Consider the following 13,435-nt stretch of genomic DNA (forward strand, 5'->3'; position numbering starts at 1 on the left):
GGATGGATGGATGGATGGATGGATGGATGGATGGATGGATGGATGGATGGATGGATGTTTTCATTTTTTTATATTTTCTGACATTTCTAGAGAAGTCATTCTGGCAAACTGTTGTGACTGAAGTGGTACCTGCTAAAATATTCTAATTTTATCTTTATGTTTATTTAACATTTATGCTTTTATTATTACCCACTGCTTTTTTTTGGGGGGGGGTCGCTTGCAGTAACTGATATTGGCCACATCTAACAGATCTTACTGTAGCAAACACAAACATGAGTATCACTCGGGCAGCTTTACAGAAAATGATCTAAAAGCCGGTGTGGTAGTAGCTGAGAGTACCCAGAACATATTTTGAGGACAAACAGATTGCAAAGATATTGTTTTTAAATTAGGTGTGTAAAGCAACAGGTGATGGGCTTTCTTTCAACGAATTCACACTTTTAATTTCTTCTGTTTTCATTATCACACACACAAACACATTTTCCATCATTAGCATTTTTTTATTTACAAATATAAATCATTTCAAAATATATTCACAGACTCTTATAGCTCATATAGTTTATTATAGTCTGTAATAAAGTCCCAATTAACAGGAAACTTGTAAAATCCTGCATCCTGTCGGCTCGAGTATCTTTCCTGAGAGTCCTACAGAACAACATTTAGCTGTAAGGGGAAACAACAGCGTTTCTTTTTTTACAGCTGAACCACGCAATCATTACACTCGGTTACATTTTGTAAAAGAGGAAGTTCAGCCGGAAGACTTTTTAGGACTTTTGCTTGAAATTTAATTAAAGCTCGAAAATGAACCAAACCGCAGCCCGTTTTAATAAGAGATTAAACTTCCAGCGGCAACGGGGTCCTTGATGTTTCGTTATCTTCATCTGTGGTAACTTGCAGATGATCAGAACTTAAGCAGCGTCGTGTGCAAAAGCAACAGATGAGCAATAATCCAGGTCAGGCGCTGCAGAGATCTGTCCAACATTATGACTCCTTTATTTTTTTTTTTAAGTTCATTTACGAGCAGCCCAGAGCTGCGACTTTAATCCATCCTGCCTGTTCAACTGAGCTGATGCAAAGGAGAGTAAAACACTCTGTTGTACATCCTCAAACTAATCCCCCTCATTGATGAAGCAATCAACTTCCCGCAGGCAGTCGAGGGCCGTTATTACTCTCACCGGTAAACCCGTGCACAGTTCCTGCTTAAAACAAAGAGGAGGATCTTTGAGACTCCCATTAGCATGATTAAGACACACCTAAGCAATTTCCTGAGCAGAATAGCACGTTTTGATTGATTTTGATACTCGGTGGGATTTGCGAGGAGACCGGTGTCTGATTCAAGCACATGAGCGAGTTTAATCTGCGGGTTTGAGTCCGTCCTCTAAACAAAACAAGAGGAGCCGAACCGCCTCGCTGGTGATCCCTGCGAGTGTCTGCTTGAGCAACGGCAAACAAGTCAGATGGCATCTTTGGCTGCGAGCACGGCAGATCGTGCAGGTCATGTGCAGAATGCAGCGATTCAGAGCACGCCGAGAAGAAATAAAGCTGCAGCTGAAGCAACTTTGACTATGCAACAAACAGCTGGGTGTTTTTCACATCCCGGACGGCTTCCTGTCTCGTGGGGGAGGGTTAGATCTGGGTGAATTTTTCCAACAGGGAAACGGTGCAGCCCTGTCGGACGCTCTTCTGTGGCTTTTGACAGCCCACAGGGACCGGTAGCTGCTTAGCAACAAGCTTCCTGGCCCTGACACCTGAAATCTTGTTGGCAGAGGTTTGCACCACCTGTGCCAGCTGTCAGTCACAGCCTCCTCTGTAAAAACCTCATCTCTGTCACCGGCTGCAGATGCATTTGTTGGATTCGTCGGGTTCTACAGGTTTGCACCGCCTGCTGCTCCCTTTCAACTGGCAAAAGTCTTTTAAGGTGTCTCCGGAAACCTTTTCCACACTTTGTTAGATGCACCGGGGAGGACAGAATTACTTTTTTGATCCAAAAAAGTTCAATCTGGTCCTCTGGACATTCAAAAAAAAAAAAAAGCAAAAAAATGTAGAAACGTTTCGTCTCTCATCCAAGAGACTTCCTCAGTCTGAGGTGCTGTATTCAGCTCAGTCTCTTAAATAGCACCTTCTCAGAGTGGCTCAACCAGTTTGCTGCTGACAACCAAAACCAGCTGATCACATGCTCAAGAAGGACCATCAGCCTAACAATGGATCATTAGCACCCTGATGGCTGTTTACTATTCACAGAGGGCTGAGTGATACCAGCAATCACAGCATTGTAAGAGGGGGACAGTTGAACCCGGAGGCCTCCACCCCTGTTTAATGATGGACGGTTTCTTTTCACAAAGATGGCCTCCTTTACTCCTCTCTCAAACCATCGTTCCTCTCTGTCCAGGATGTGAACATCTTCATCCCTGAAAGAGTGACCGCTGGCCTGGAGATGAGTGTAGACCGCAGAGTCCTGGCCTGATGATGTTGATCTTCTGTGCTGGGCCATCCTTTTGGCCAGTTGCTGTTTAGTTTCCCCGATGTAAGACTGATCACCCTCCTGACACTGAACAGCATACACAACATTACTCTGTTTGTGCCGGGGGACTGGATCTTTGGGATGAACCAGTCTTTGCCGTAATGTATTTTGGGGTTTAAAAGCCACTGGGACATTATGTTTAGAAAATAAACGTCTCAGTTTCTCTGATACTCCCTCAACATATGGAATGACCACTGGTCTGGGTCTGGGTTCCTCCTTTTCACCTGATGGCTGACTGGAGTCCTGTTTGGGTTTCTTCTCTGCTTTCAGGAAGGCCCAGTTAGGATATCCACATTGCTCTAGAGCCTGTCTTGTGTAGGATTTCTCCTTCTGCCTGGCTCCTGAGCTAGTGGGGACGCTGTCTGCTCTGTGGTACAGAGTCCTGATGACTCCTAACTTGTGCTCCAAAGGGTGATGGGAGTCAAACTGCAAATACTGGTCTGTGTGGGTGGGTTTGCGGTACACCTCGGTTTGCAAATGTCCTCTATCCGAGACTGAGACCTCACAGTCCAAGAAAGCCAACTTGCCATTTTTTACATCTTCTCGTGTGAACTTGATGTATTTATCCACAGAGTTGATGTGGTCAGTAAAATGTTGGACTTCCTGAGATTTAATTTTAACCCAGGTGTCGTCAACATACCTGAACCAATGACTTGGTGGTGTCCCTGAAAAGGACGTCAAGGCTCTCTTTTCTACCTCCTCCTCCTCCTTTTTTGGATTTTTCTACCTGGATTATTGAGCATGCATCAGGATAATTTTTTGATCGTTTCAAAGTTTAAAAAAAGCTCTGAAAAGCATAAAGCACGTTCCACAGCACACACAAACTGATGTAACACAGTGGGAGTGGATATTTACCATGTACAATAACAATAAAGAGCATCTCTATTAATGGATTTGAATGATCATGCAGCAATGTTTCCAACTGACTCTGCAGAAACCAGACGTGGTTTTGGACCAAATGGTTCTTAGAGCTCTCTGAGGGTCATAAGAACTGTTGGATCACCTAAAGAGAGATTATAAGAACAATGTCTCTGTTCTGTTAGCAGTCACCTGACCAGAGGAACGTGGTGATGGTGCAAAAGATCATTAGGGTCAGGGGTCATGTCCCTTGTGAATAATGTTCTTCCACAAAAAAATAGATAAACAATGTCGCCATAGTAAGAGCTGCATTTGTTGTGTGTCAAATCTGTCAAATAGGGAAAACATTACGTTTTTTCAACTTCATGTAGAGTAAAACGTAAATAAAACAGAATGCAAATCTCATAAACTCATGTTTTATTACAAGTTTGACACCTGGACAGAAGTTTCCACTGACAGAGTTATCAGAGCCATGAAGGTCCAGGCCCAAAAACTACACTGACGATAAATATTTATTTAAAGAACTGGTTCGACTCGGGCTCACTCACTTTCAAAGGTGTATTCTAGTACAATAAAATATGAACATGGGGTGTCTAAAGGTGGGTATAAAATGGGTCGAGGCAGGTGTGACGTGGACACTGAGATGATGTGCACCAACTAGGCCTGTTGCGATAAACAATAAATCAATTAATCGCATGATAAATTAAAATTATCAACTTCATTTTCATTTATCGGATTTATCGTTTCTTCGTGTCTCTCTTTCTACTGAAGACATTGGATGACAAAAGGCTCAACTCCGGTGCTCTTCACTGTCCCCTCCCTTTCTCTTCAAAATCCATTTTAACTGTCCAAAATCATGTTTTTGGATCAAGCTACAAGCTAAGCTACCAGACCAACCTAGGGAAAAAACCTCCGTCTTGTCAAAGCTCCAAAATTCACAGTTTAAACCCGTGCCTTCGTGTAAAAAGTTGTTTTTCTCTGCAAAAAGAAGCTGAGAACTTGTTTACTGTTTTTTTTATTAAAAGCTTTGTGTGACAAATGTTATGCTAAAGAGCTCAAACCACACTCAGCGTCTGCCATTTGAGAACTGAAAAGACACGGCCCATGTCACGTCAAGGGGCTGCCCTCCCATTTTTCTTAAAGAGACACGCTGCTCACTCCCTCACTATCCATCCTTCGGTTCAAACAGTCTTATAATGACATCCAGTGGTCGAAAAAAGGTACTACACTCAAAACAAATGAACCAAGATGTCTTCTTAAATTCGACAATAATAAGTATTGTCAAATTTCAAATAATATTATCGTTTATCGCAACAAATTCTGAGACAATTAATTGTCCAGCAAAATTTGTTATCGTGACAGGTCTAGCATCAACTAAAATAGCCCTACAAATCTTTTACAACAAGAGTACAGCATACAGCAAACTTTAACTTGGATTTGTGACCTTGACCTTAGAGCTGGGGTGATGAAAAAATGTCTGCCACACTCCGTCTCGGGATGCATGAAGTTTCGTTAAATTATCTTTAGCCGATCGGAAGTTATGGGCAGGGCAAGAGAAAGTCTACAGACATATATACGTACGTAGGGATAGATGGAGACTATCACAATAAGCCCCGCCTTCGACGGGCGTATGTTGGTCCAAAAACACTTGGAACACAGGAACTTTACCCAACATCGTCTGTCAACTCACCTTTCTTTAGCTGGATGTTGAACCGTCTGCCCACTTTCTTTGTAAACCCTGTGGTTGGGGTGGAGTTCGCCCCCTTCTGTGGAGAGTGGCCTGTCGGAGGTTTGGCTGCAGAGACAGCGGGGTGCGGGGTCAGGTGTGTGTAGCTGTCGGTCCGGTCCGGGTGAGGATGGGAGTGTGGGTGCGTTTGGGAACCGTGGCGGGACATTCTTTGCGGGTGGTGGTCCACGCCCATCAGAGAGTCGGGGCTAAAGCGACCCGAGGAGAACGAAGGGGTCCTCTCGGCGTGAGACAGCTGCTCGTAGTGGGCTTTCATGGACGACGGCACCACGTGGAACAGGATCACAGGAGAACGCATGGCCTGCCGGAACATATTCTGAGCTCTTAGACAAAAAGAAAAAGAGACAAAGCGGTTTATTTTGGGACTGATTACAGCCTCACACACTTATCAAATCTTAATCACATAGAGCGCAATTATAATTGTCTATGCACGGCTCCAAAGTGGATCAGTCCACCTACCAGATGTCCGTCTTCGCCCACCTGAACGATCTGACATGGTAATTAACACTTTGTGTCGATGTGAGAAGCTCTAAAAGGAAACCAAACCCTCCCCGGCGGCTCCGTCACATAATCCCCGCAGATGAAGGAGAAAATCTTCCTTTAAAGCCTCAGAATGAGCTCATGTACAGTAGGTGTGAGTGGAAACTTATGTCCACTGTCAGCACGCTGTAAAGTGGAGCCTTATTAGCGCCACCTGTTTCCATAAAGCAGACGTTGGTATGGCTATTTCTCCCCCACAACAGCTGAGCGGATGTTAGAAAGAATTAAAAGGACCCAACATTTTATATGCTTCCCCCCCTGCCATCAATTAACAACCAAAACTTTAACGTTGTCTCTTTTTCCCAGCTACTAACATCGTTCCCTGAGAACAATGGTCCCGTCATGGAATCGCTACCGGTTTTTGGCTGCGTGGAGCGCCAGACAAGATGTAATCTGCAGAGCATCTCTATAAAACGATCATTTAACAACAAGAACAACTGTTTCGCTGTTGCTTTTGTAAAAAGAGATTTTATAAAAAGCTATGCAGGGAAGGTTGATTCCCACCTGTTGCATAACTTGTGCTTCCAGCAGCAGAAGCTGGTGGGGTCAGGTCTACTTTACAGCTAAAAGAGATTTTCTAGTGGGGAAAAAATATATATTTTGCTTCTTACTTGAAGGTAGCAACAATTGAACTCTTGGCTGATCAAAAAGGAATTTCAATTTTAACTGTTTGTATAAAATTTGTGAATAATTTAGGTTATATCCTTGTGTTGCCCATGCAAAGAGCAATACGATTTATTTTATCTAAACCAGAGAAGTACAAAACATCATTTGAACAATCGTCCTCGTATGCAATCACAATTGTTTTGTTGACCGCAGGGTAAAAAGCCCAAGGACTAGGCTCGCAAATTAGCCTTTGGCTAGACAACCTCTGTGCAACGTGACAGAGGCATTGTTTTAAGAATAAACTAAACTACTTTTCGTGATTAATACAAACAGAAGGAAATTCAATCACATGCATGCATTGTTGGATTTCAGTTGTGTTGCATGTGCAGCACTGAGCTAAGGAAAGAACAATGAGCACGTGTGTTAGAAAGGAGTCAGAAGCCAGCGTTAAAAACACGACTGAAAGCAGAGGCGGTAAATTCTAGGAACCTTTTACAAAAAGGAAGGAAAAAGGTGGTAAAAGAGGAATCCAGCTGAGCTGAAACACAGACGGACAAAAGGTGAGACGATTGCAGGGAGTGAATCAGCAGCCGAGGCTGTAACCTACAGGAGTTCAACAGGGAAAGGTTAGCGTGGCAGGGACAGACATCAGGAGTCAGGGGCACCAGCAGCACAGCAGAAGGGTGGAGGGACGAACAAGGAGAGAAAAAGACCAGCTCTGGATGTAGATAAGGTCCAGAGGAACCACAGGAGGTTCAGGGATTTCTTCAGCGAGACGTCTTACTGTTCGAATCGGATGTTTCGCAGGTCTCCGTTATTGATACGGACGATGCAGTCGTTCTCCTGGAACAGGCCCTGCTGCTCGGCCTTCCCTCCTCTCTCCAGACGCTTGACCAACAAGCCAAGAGTCCTGAAATGTTCAAAAGTTCACGTCAAGGAGAAGAAACGGCACCTAAGGAGTTACTGCAACTGGTTTGTTGCAAACTGAATGCGGCTAAAATAAAAGAGGGTGCAACTCTGTGCAAAGACTTCCTACAGATAGGCCTGTCATGATAAACAATAATTTATTGCATGATAAATGAAAATTATCTACCACGTTTTCATTTATCGGCTTTATCGTTTCTTCGTCTTTCTCTTTCTACTGAAGACACTGGATGACAAAATGCTCAACTCCGGTGTTCTTCACTGACCCCTCCCTTTCTCTTTTCTTATTAAAATCAATTTTAACCGTCCAAAATCATGTTTTTGGATCATTAAAAGCAGCTAAGCTGAGAAGCTAAGCTACGAGCTAAGCTAACAGGCCGACCTCGGGGAAAAAACCTCCGTCTTGTCGAGCTCCAAAATTCACGGTTGAAACCTGTGCCTTCGTGTAAAAAGTTGTTTTTCTCTGCAAAAAGAAGCTGAGAACTTGTTTACTGATGTTTTTTAAAAAAAGCTTTGTGTGACAAATGTTATGCTAAAGAGCTCGAACCACATCAAGCGTCCGCCATTTTGAGAACCGAAGAGAGACAGCCCATGTCACGTCAAGGGACCTCCCTCCCATTTGTCTTAAAGAGACACGCTGCTCGCTCCATCACTATCCATCCTTCGGTTCAAACAGTCTTATACTGCCATCCAGTGGTCGAAAAAAGGTACTACACACAAAACAAATTAACCAGCATTTCCTCTTAAATTTGACAATACTTACTAATTATTGTCAAATTTCAAACAATATTATTGTTTATCGCAATAATTTCGGAGACAATTAATCGCCCAGCAAAATCTGTTATCATGACAGGCCTACCTACAGATAAAAAGTACACTGCACCAACAAGTACTTATAAAAACGTGGCTAGCAATGATCCTTCCAAGAGCTGAGAGCATTCCAAGTGTTTGTATCTACTCACATAAAATAAACCGATACAATACCTCAACGTTAGTTTGGCTGATGGTTTGCATGTATTCACAAAACCTTGGTTCTTTTTTCTCAACTGGGAGTGGGGGTGAAGCTTTCAGGAGCTTGAAAAAAATCCCACACGAATATCAGCGAGGATGAGTGAAGCGGTGCTGAGCTGCAGCAGCCGTCGCTGTGCAATCTGCTGTAAAATGGTTTATAACTCCCCACACAGGCGCCATAAGAAGCTAACGTCACCAGAACAGATGTACCCGACGATGCTGACCAGACGGTTGCAGCTGATCAAAGAGCCAGAAAACATCAAACTAACCAAGTCTTTCAGCGTCTTCTCTCTCTGTATACTCTTCCTGCACGAGCGTACACAATCCAGAAAGTTGGGACGATGTATAAAATGTAAATGCAATAACTTGCTAAAGTCATAAACCCGTTTTTTCCCACAATGGGACACAGTAAACCTATTCATTGTTGAGAGAAACTACATTCTTTTGAAAAAAAAAAAAGTGAATTTTATGGCAGCAACATGTTAAAAAAAGATATATGGGCAACAAAAGGTTGTAAAAGTACATGGTACAAATAAGAAACAGCTGGAGGAGCCTTGTCCAACATTTAGGTTAACTGGAAACAGACCAGTAAGAGAAGTGGGCACAAAAAACATTTTGAAAAGGTTGAATCTTTAAGAAGTTAAGATGGGCAGTCTGTGGAAAAAAAAAACTGTCTAAAAACAGTGGGAAATTTATCAAAATAATGTTTGTCGACAGAAAAATGGAAAGAGTTTGAACATCCCATCATCTAGAGTTCAACCATGAACAGCATGTTCTCAGTTCTCAACTCGCAGCTCATAAGCCTGCCTCCCTGATGGTATGGGGGTGCATTGGTGCCTCTGGCATGGGCACGTGTTGAAAAGCACGATCAATGCAGAGCTGGTTATACAGGTTTTAGAACAATGATGCTCCCATTTAGCAGAACCAGAGCTGGAGAACGGCTAAAATCCTACGTCAGACTGTTGCTAAAAGAAGGAGCGATGCTGCACAGGGACTAAACAGAGCTGTTCCAACTTTACTGAAGATGTTTTGCTGCCATAAAATCTAAATTATCTAAGTTTATTTTAAGTTACAGTCTCTTAGTTTCAATTGGTTTACTATGCCCCACTGTAAATAGTAAATATAATAAACGATGGATTCATTGCCGTTTTTCTTTCTTTTCTTTTTTTTTTTTAAAACATGATGGAGAACATCCCAACATTTTTGTAATTGGTCCAGTTGGTTTTCGGTTCTCCAAAGCTTTTAGTCCAGCACAAATAAAAATGTGATTATCTCAAGGGCAAAAAAAAGTTAAAAACAAGTTAAAAGGAAAACGCATCGATTGAATTTGAGTAAAAATAAATAAATAAATAAATAAACACGAAGTGATTTGTGTGGGGAGGCTCTTTCTCTGATGAAAGCTGAGCATCTTAATCTTGCTGCTGCTCCCAAACTGACGTTTCCCCAATAAAAGAAACGAGCGTTATAAATGTGCTTTTAGGTTGATTAAGCTGAACTCTGAGAAAAGTGAGACGGGTTGCGGTTTTAGAGCGCGCAGTTTGTGACCGCATTTGGAGCAAAGTCGTACAAAGTTTATGGAGCTGTTGTCAAACCAACATAAAGCTCAGACGTGGATCTAACTGTCTCAGAATGGTCAACTGTCCCTGAACGCATCACGTTTCAAGACGATGTCGTACAGTTTATAACGAGGGTCGTTGCTGGATGTTGCTCATGACTTGGATCTCAACCTTTAAAAAAAATGCCTTTCTGGGTAGATTTAATCCAGATGTTGAATTCTTTTAATTCCCTCACAGCTTCGCCCCATGTGTGCAAGTTGCACGTGTGCGTGTTTACGTGCACTGATCAGTTTATTCTTTGAACGTCGTAAAACCCGACGTGACAGCGGCCACAGGAACATACGACGGTCACCTGAGAGGCCTCAACAAGCATGATTGATCACTGTAAACGGGCAAATGGCTTCACGATGCTGAAGCTGAAAACAGAACATCGTGTGTGTGTGTGTGGGGGGGGGGTGCACTGGAATACTTTCAGATGTAAATGACGGATGGAGTGATTGAGCATCCGAGAGGAATGTCCGGTATTTACCACCGTTTGTGCTGGTCTGACATGCTGCAGCTCAGTTTTCTGCTTATAATCACTGGGACAGACACATTAAAATAAAATAACCAAAACAAGATGTGCAGCACTGTGCTAAAGTCTTAAATCGTTATTGTGCCCTCCGTGGTCGGCAGACCTTCTTGTGTTTAAAAGTGGGTTTGATCAGCAGGTTTTTAAAAGTTTTTTCTTTGAACTTCGGCTGCATGTTTGAATACTTTGACTCCAGTACCTGACCATTTTCCGCTGATATTTCAAATAGTTTAAATCACTATCAGTCATTCAGAAAAAATAAAAAGGAACTCCTTAACTCAAGAGGTGAACCGGCGTTGTGTCGACAACTTCGTGAAGAATTGATTTTAAACTGGATCTTAAGATTCGTTACCGGCAGTTTCTCACAACGATCCAAGTTGTTTCCTTTTTTTTTTTTTGTAAAATCAATAAAAATATCAAAATAGAAACAAAAGAAAATAGTATTTTAGCTTCAGTGAAGTGATTCTCTTAGAGCTTTTAGTTGAAGGGGTCAGTGACGAGCACCAGAGTTGAACCTTTTGTCTTCCAGTGTCTTCAGTAGAAAGAGAGAGACACGAAGAAACGGTAAAACCGATAAATGAAAATGAGGTCGATAATTTTCATTTATCAGGCGATTAATTGATTTATCGTTTATCGCGACAGGCCTAGTTTTGCACAGTACTGAACGTCTTAATAGACCACAATAAAAGGTGCCAAGCCATCAACTAAAAAGCATAGGTGGTAATTTTGTTTTTATTATTATTTAAATTCAACGTCAGACAAGCCCCACTGAGAATAAATAAAGTCTTCCAATGTAGTTAAAATGAATAATAGTTATTTTTGATAAAGACCATACAATTAGACGGTTATCTTTTGTTGTTTTTGTTTTGTTAACAGTGTAAATAAATACAACAGCTTTAATCTTTTAGGAGAGCCACATCAAATGATTTGAACATCTTTCGACCCCTCCCCAGTTCTCCTTTAATCTCCTCTGGCCTGTCGGATCAGGACCGCGGCTCGGTTCTGGCTGGTTTACCTGCGGTCCCTGCCACTGAAAGGCACCACGTGGATTCCCAGGGGCCCGCCGTCGTTTGACACCTCCACCAGTTTGACAATGTCTCTGGGAGTCGGAGACGAGTGGACACAGACAAGGGGGTGGGTGTGGTGGGAGGACAGGAAGGTGGAATGGGGGAGTCAGAGGAGGGAGTGACACCATGTGAACAAAAACAGGAAATGAGGAAGTGAAAGAAAGAAACAATATAATGGTAAAAACAGTGACGGAAACAAATTAAATACAAACAAGACAAAGAAATATTCAAAAAATGACAAAAACTCAAAGAAATCTGAATAAATCATGGAGGGAGCTTCAACACTGGAGGTTTCCAACACCCCCATTAATACAGCATGAGACCTGCAGAGCTCAACATGTGATGTACCTCAGCTGCTCCAGTCCCAAACCTGTTCAAGTATTGTAAACCTTCATGTGAAGAGTCACTGACGCCTGACGACTGCATGGAACAAGGTTGGTTAGTCAAAGGTTAAGAACAACATTTTAAAAAAGCTACGGTCGCACTGCAGGTCTTAATGCTCAATTCCAATTTTTGTCTTTTTTGTTGCGTGGTTGTTCACATCATTAAAAAAACGACCTCCATCAGACTCCGGTGTGAGCTGTTTACAGTGCTGAGGCGACCTGCATGCGCTGAAGAAAATATGACGTCACATGCAGCACGCTGTGTTTAAGGAAGTTAATGTGGATGCTACGTGTTAGCATGTGTGAGTCTGAAGTCGTGCAATCAGAACCGATGAAATTATAATCTGACATGATTGTTTGCTCCAGTGTTTACACTGAAACTTGCCTCTTGTCGGCTCCTCCGGACACAGGAATGTTTTATTAGAACCACAGTATTGATCCATCACATTACTGTCAATACTGCCCGAAGCTAACGTTAGCATCATCTGTTGCTGTAGATTCTCAGTCATGTAGGACATGGGGAATTAAAGGAACATAGACGAAGCAGCTGGACTTTTGTTCTGCAGCTGAAGACGCGTAGAGTTCAAAGATTTAAACTGCACGAGGTCAGTATCATATTATTGTGTGAACGTTTATGAAGAATTCACTCTATTGTGATCCACTTTTCTTTTATACATTTTTCAGAATCTCTCTCGTTCCACAACTTCTGTGCTATTTCAACAAACCATAAATCAAAACGTTCAGCTCTTTCAGGATAAACCTGCTATGACTTTTGGTATTGGTGCAACTTTAGCTTTTTTAAATATTTAGCCTTTTCTGCCATTTTTTTCCTCATAGAAAATGAATTAATTTTACCTCCTTCACATCTTTGGATCTGTTCACAACCTTTTACCGCTCCTTTCACATTTTGTTCTGCTTCAGCTTCTTTGTGAAAATTTAAACATGTTTCAGCTAATTTCAGCTACTTTTTCAGCTGCTTTTTGATCCTTTCAGATTCTTTCTGCTAACTACATTTTTGTTCTTCTTCTACTGTAACTTGTTTCTGCTGATTTCAGCTTGTTCTCCTTTCAGCTGATGTCTGTGTCAGCTTTTTCAGCTACTATGTTGCTGTATTTATGTTCATTTTAGCCATTTTGGCAAATTCTATATTTTTTGCAATCATTTAAACCTTTTTCACCCTAATTAATAAAAAACGTGCTCTCTCCACTTCCTTCTGAAAATTTAAGCTTCTTTCTGCCATTTTCAGCTGCTTTTTGGCTAATATCAGCTTTTTGCAGATAATTTCCACTTCTTTGTCCTCATTTCTGCTTCTTTAAGCCTAACTGGGCAAACATGTTCTTTCTGTTTTCTTCTGGTAATTTAAACTGGTTCTATGTTTTTAGCCACCTTTTTTTGAAAGCTTATTTTTAGCTAATTTCAGATAAATTTAAGTTATTTTGTTGAAACTTTGGCTACGTTCACCTAATTAACTTCTTTGTACTCATTTCAGCTTTTTATGCTCCTTTTAGCTTATTTCGGCTAGTTTTAGTAATTACAGCTACTACTTAGCTGTTTTATGTTTTTTTTTTTTACTTTTTCAGTTAATTCCACTTTTTTTTTTAAAACTCATTTCAGATTTTTATGCTCCTTTTAGCTTATTTCTGCTAGTTTT

The 13,435-nt window shown here is 41.6% G+C and overlaps 1 protein-coding gene across 3 annotated transcripts in view; it reads right to left on the reverse strand.

Moving 5' to 3' along the window:
• Positions 1–13,435, reverse strand: part of LOC119415252 (partitioning defective 3 homolog) — a 369,801-nt gene that overhangs the window by 175,488 nt on the left and 180,878 nt on the right. For all 3 annotated transcript variants that reach the window (XM_037682423.1, XM_037682421.1, XM_037682420.1), the window contains exons 7-9: positions 11,350–11,433; positions 7,057–7,182; positions 5,070–5,449 (exon numbers count right to left, since the gene is read on the reverse strand). In XM_037682423.1, coding sequence (XP_037538351.1) covers positions 5,070–5,449; positions 7,057–7,182; positions 11,350–11,433 — 590 coding nt within the window. The remainder of the gene's footprint in view (positions 1–5,069; positions 5,450–7,056; positions 7,183–11,349; positions 11,434–13,435) is intronic.

This window comes from Nematolebias whitei, chromosome 9 (assembly GCF_014905685.2).
Source record: "Nematolebias whitei isolate Nwh7 chromosome 9, NemWhi1, whole genome shotgun sequence".
NCBI lineage: Eukaryota > Metazoa > Chordata > Actinopteri > Cyprinodontiformes > Rivulidae > Nematolebias > Nematolebias whitei.